Source organism: Triticum aestivum, chromosome 3A (genome assembly GCF_018294505.1).
Source record: "Triticum aestivum cultivar Chinese Spring chromosome 3A, IWGSC CS RefSeq v2.1, whole genome shotgun sequence".
In the NCBI taxonomy this organism is placed as follows: Eukaryota; Viridiplantae; Streptophyta; class Magnoliopsida; order Poales; family Poaceae; genus Triticum; species Triticum aestivum.
In genome coordinates, this window is record NC_057800.1 from 592,092,875 (window position 1) to 592,098,088 (window position 5,214).

Consider the following 5,214-nt stretch of genomic DNA (forward strand, 5'->3'; position numbering starts at 1 on the left):
GTTAAAAGTAATATCAAAAGGCGTTGAAAATTCCAAAAAATTTATAGCAAATGGGATATAAGTTTCTTTTTTTGTTTTTGTTCTTCACTGATATCTTATACGTATTTCATTGGATTTAACATGACATAGTACTAATTTATTTTTAAATTTGTTTTAGTATGGCTAATAATTTTTGGATTAAGAATATTTCATTTCCCAGCAAAAATTTACGAATTTTCAAAATTTCCCACATATTTAGTTAATTTTTTGACCCTGGTACTGACCAGAAAATGGCCAGCAATTCTAAAAATGGAAAACGGGCTGCAATAAATTCCATATGAATTAGAAAATGAGTAAAATTATAAAAATAATAGAAAATGGGCTGTACATGCCACAAATTTTGAGGCTGACTTGTTTACGCAAGGCTTTGTCAGTGAACACACGATTCTAGCAGCAGTTAGTTTTGGATGTCCATCCAACGGCCGACGTGCTTCTTCAATCTCTGATCTTCCTGCTCCAGCCGCCTAAACTAGCGTCGACGGGACTGCCTGCTCCCTCCTCTTGTGGCCCCCTGTGATGCCGCGCAAGCTTCCCCGGCCCACCCTACTCCCTCCGCTGGCCTGGCCGCACGCAATCAACTGCCTCCTTATTACGCGAAAAAATGATTCCTCCCACTGACATCTGGGGCGCACTGGTTGGGAGGCTGACCTATGGGCCTACTAAGTTGACGCGTACGCAGGGCTTGTCAACTTAGTCAACAAACGATTCTAGCAGCAGTAACCGTTCTATTTGAATCGAACGGTCCTGCTGCTTCTTCAATTGCAGCTCTTCTTGCACCAGTCGCCCAAACCAGCGCCGGGGAGACCGCCTGCTCCTGCCTCCAGTGGTCGGTTGTGCTGCCGATGAGGCCTCATCGCCCCCTACTACTCCCACGGCTAGCCAGGCCCTGCGGCGATGGTAGCCTCACACCGCAGCCGAACCAGTGAACCCTCGTACTCCTCTTCGCGTGGGCATCCACTGCTGCGTCTTCCCCGGCTCCGCGTCGTCCCCTTCCTAGGCCTCGCGTCATCCACCACCTTGGTGGTCTCGGTGTGGCGTGGTCAACGTGGTCAATGACATTCCATCGGAAGAGTACTGTACGTGGAGAGGCTGACAGCTGGGTCCACGGCCACAGCCCAGTTTTTTTGTGATTTGCCAAGTAAGTCGCTTTGTCAGGCCTGTTGGGCTGCAAATCTTTCAAGACAAGGAGAGCTTTCATTCGACTGGCCAAGAAAATGGCCCATCAGTAATGAGAAATGGGATGTACATTTTTAAAACACATCAAACCGGCAATTAGTTTCAAATATCTTTTCTTCATTTCGAGATTTGAAATTACATTAATTTTTATGCATGGAGAATTTGTTGGATTTTATATTGATATACATTTATTTTTAAAATTAGTTTGAATGTGAGTCGAAATTTCGGGATTAAAAACAGTTCGGACCGCACCGAAATATGCAAAATTTCGTATAATTTTTTAACCGTGGCCACAATATGGGCTGTAATGCTAACAAAAAGAGAATGGGCTCCAAAAAACATTAATGATTAGCAAATGGGCTGTAAATTATTAGAAATAATGGCAGATGGGCTGTATGCTGTTTTCCACAGATTTGAGGCTTTCCTAAAAAAAGGTTGACGCACAAGCAGTGACTGTTGGATGGCCATCCAACGACCGTCGTGCTTCTTCAATCTCTGCTCTTCCTGCTCCAGCCGCTCAAACAGGCACCGGCGGGACTGCCTGCTCCCTCCTCCCCGCGGCCGGCTCTGTTGTTGCGCAGGCCTCACCGCCCCACCGTACTCCCATCGCTGGCCTAGCCATCCCTCTACTCACCCACACCTGCTGTTATTCTCCGGCGACGACAGACGAACCAGTAAACCCTCGTACAGTCGTACTCCCCTCCGCCTGGGAAACAACTGCCGAGTCTTCCTTGCCTCCGTGTCGTTCCCTTCCCAGGCCTCGCCGTCGTCCACCGTCCTGGTGCTCTCGGCGTGGCCTGGTCAACATGGTCAACGACCGACATGCATCTGAAGTGGACTTTACGTGGAGAGGCCGACAGCTGGGTCCACGGCCGCACGCAAGGAAATGCCTCCTTATTACGCGCAAAATAATGATTCCTCCACCTGACATCAGGGACCCACCGAAAGGGCCTCTGTATTTCGCGAAAAAATGTTACCGCCGCTGACAGCTCAGACCCACCAGCTATATCTTCGCACGCAAGGAAGTGCCTCCTTATTACGCACAAAAAAAATTAATACTCCCCTATTAGCTAGGACCCAGTATAGTGGCAGGCTGTTGTGGGCCTACTAAGTTGACGGGGACGGAGGGCTTTGTCAACTTAGTCAATATGCACGATTCTAGCTCCAGTGACCGTACGATGTCCATCCAACGGCCGTAGTGCTTCTTCAACCTCTGGTCTTCTTGCTCCAGCCGCCCAAACCAGCGCCGGTCATGCCTCGTGCTCCTGCCTCTCGTGGCCGGCTGCGATGCGGCGGAGGCCTCACCGCCCCTACTACTCCCACTGCTGGCCAGGCCATCCCTCTACTCACCCACACCCCCTGTTATTCTGCGGCGTCGGCAGCCTCACACCGCAGCGAACCAGTGAACCCTTGTACTCCTCTACGCGTGGGCATCCACTGCCGCGTCTTCCCCGGCTCCACGTCGTCCCCTTCCTAGGCCTCGCCGTCGTCCACCGCCCTGGTGCTCTCGGCGCGGCATGGTCAACGTGGTCAAGGAACGGCTCCCATCGGACGTGGACTGTACGTGGAGAGGCTGACAGCTGGGTCCACGGCTACAGCAAAGAAGTGCCTCCTTATTACGTGCAAAATAATTATTCCTCCACCTGACAGCGGGACCCGCCGGATGGGCCACCGTATTTCGCGAAAAAAACGTTTCCCCCTGACTGCTAGGACCCACCAGCTACATCTTCGCATGCAAGGAAGTGCGTCTGGGCAAAAAAAAATGATTCGCCCCCTGACTGCTGGGACCCACCAGCTACCACTACAAGAAATATGTCAACTTGTGACCTTGACTATTGGTCACTGAAAGGTCATTGTTTTTCATTTGCGACCTTTTTTTTGACCAAAAACAGAAGGTCAAAAGCTGGCGGTCATAAACTGAAATTAACGACCTTCTCTGTGAGAAGGTCGTGGACGTTTACGACCAAAATATGCCTATTGTTTTGTTTTGGTCACTAGCAGCCTCCCCAGGCCACGTAGGAATCCGACGTGGCAATCTGATGTGCACAAGAATCAGCCCGGTCCAATTCGGTGTTTATATGGGCCGAGCCCATTAATTCAGCCCATTTGTTGTTGTTTTTTCTTTCAATTTGGGTAAGCTACACGGGCCAGGCCCTATAATCCGGCCTTTTTATTTTTGGGTTGTGGCACGTTTTTTCTTTTTTCAAATAGGTCCCAATTGTCAGGTTCTGATAAGTGGATCCCAAATTTTCGATTCTGGTTTGTGGGTCCTTGCTGTCATGGTCATGTTCCTCAGATTTCAATATGCCAATAATTAAACAGCCAATATTTAAATCAAAATAGACAGAAACAAGTGTAATACTTAAAATAACAAGAATCAATAATCTGTTACATCAACACACATACAACATTTCATTCAAAAACAGAGAGAAGATACATGAAATTCTAGAGTTCACAATGCCTAGATAACTGAGCTATTATTACTTAACTTGCTATACAAAAATGTCTTGGCGCTTCTTTGAACATCTTTCGTCTTGAATTTAGGCAAAATATCTGCCAACAAGAAAACAGAACAGCGATGATATAGTGAATAACAACAGCAGTGCTATTTAGTAAGATTAAGTCCAAAAATAAACATGCATGAAAACATGCTCGAGTACTTCTTGTAGACAACCTTCAGCTTGCTGTCAGGTGCGGTGGAGTGCGAGGCCACCAGGATCTTGGCAGCGTCCCTGAAATCAATCATCACACAATAGGGTCATCTCTGTCAGTGCGTGCCCCTGAATGAAATCATCACAGATTCAAGCTACGAGAGATTCAGTATTGTGCATGTATAGCTTACATCAGCTGTGCTTCAGTAAAGCCAGTGTGGTGCTTCAGAGTGTCGGTCCACAAAGGGGTCTTCTTGAGGGTGAGCCTGGCGGTGTAGACAGCAGCGGCGGCCACCATGGAGGGCTTGGACTGCACCAGCCCGTACTGCAGCAGCGCCAGCTCCGCGAAGAAGAAGACGGTGTTCTCCATCTACACACACATTCAGGGGAAGACGAGGGAAACATCAATCAACACACAGACTCGCTGCTTTGCCAAAATGGCAAATACATCTGAAGAATTTGCATGTTGTGTAGTATGTAAAAGTCTGAAGTTCTTCTTTTACCTCCTCGTCGTTCTTGTGATCTGAGGAAGACGCGGCCTTGGCGAAACGCACCAGAAAGACGTAGGGCGTGGGCACCGTCAGGTTCCACTCCAGCCTGTTCAGGATGGCCTTCTCCATCTTCAGAATCTGCTCCCGGGTGTAGGCGCTCTCGGAGATCAAGATGAAATCATTCACCTGCAAGCGTGCGCACACAGCCAGCCAGCTCCCTGTCAAAATTCTCCGACCCCTTTGCTTTTACTTCTTCATAGCTAACAAGAGTTCAGGAAGGAAAAATTACTGAAGTTAGCTAAACATGTTGTGTTGCATAACAGATGTAGTAGTCATGTGAAAAAATTACTATGAGATGTAAGATGTGTACTATGAGATGCATGCATCCCAAACATGAGAAATATCCAGTAAAATATTTTGAGAAACCGGTAACTATATTAGTCCATCTACTTATTTATTGATACTGGTCAAAAGTGTCACTGGAAGTAACATGTGGCATGTTCCTTGTGGATCTTATCCAAAATATAGCACTATAATTCATGCACAACAGCTGACCAGGAAAACAAAGCCAATTGTCTTTATATAAGTTTGCTTCAGTGAAAGAAATGATGTACATGCAGTATGGTTCTGGAAGTTACCTGAAAACCAATCCAACTGCATCACCGATATAGGCATTTTGTGCTCTCAATTCGAATTCAGCTCCTCCAAACTGACAAGATAAGGGCAGATACATGTGTGGCTCAATTAAACCTTTTGAAAAACAATCAAAAACAGGATACCAAGGTAACTTAGCGATGAGTCGGAGTATGAAGCCATGCTGCTGAAGCATCGTGACAGGATGAATCTGAGTTTTATTC

General features: G+C 47.2%; 1 protein-coding gene across 1 annotated transcript; it reads right to left on the minus strand.

Annotated features, from left to right (window-relative positions):
- Positions 1–3,353: 3,353 nt before the first annotated feature.
- LOC123058724 (cyclin-B1-1-like) lies at positions 3,354–4,539 on the minus strand. Its single transcript, XM_044481418.1, has 4 exons — positions 4,370–4,539; positions 4,058–4,236; positions 3,876–3,947; positions 3,354–3,600 (listed from the first exon to the last, which is right to left on the minus strand). Exons 1-4 carry the CDS (start codon positions 4,484–4,486, stop codon positions 3,354–3,356), a joined length of 615 nt encoding a protein of 204 aa, XP_044337353.1. The 5' UTR covers positions 4,487–4,539.
- Positions 4,540–5,214: the final 675 nt, after the last annotated feature.

Coding starts and splice junctions, on each gene's coding strand:
- LOC123058724 (XM_044481418.1), bottom strand. CDS start 4,486: ATGGAGAAGGCCATCCTGAACAGGCTGGAGTGGAACCTGACGGTGCCC. Junction 3,948..4,057: donor TTTACTGAAGCACAGCTGAT/GTAAGCTATACA, acceptor GATTGATTTCAG/GGACGCTGCCAAGATCCTGG. Junction 3,601..3,875: donor CTGAAGGTTGTCTACAAGAA/GTACTCGAGCAT, acceptor TTGATGTAACAG/ATTATTGATTCTTGTTATTT.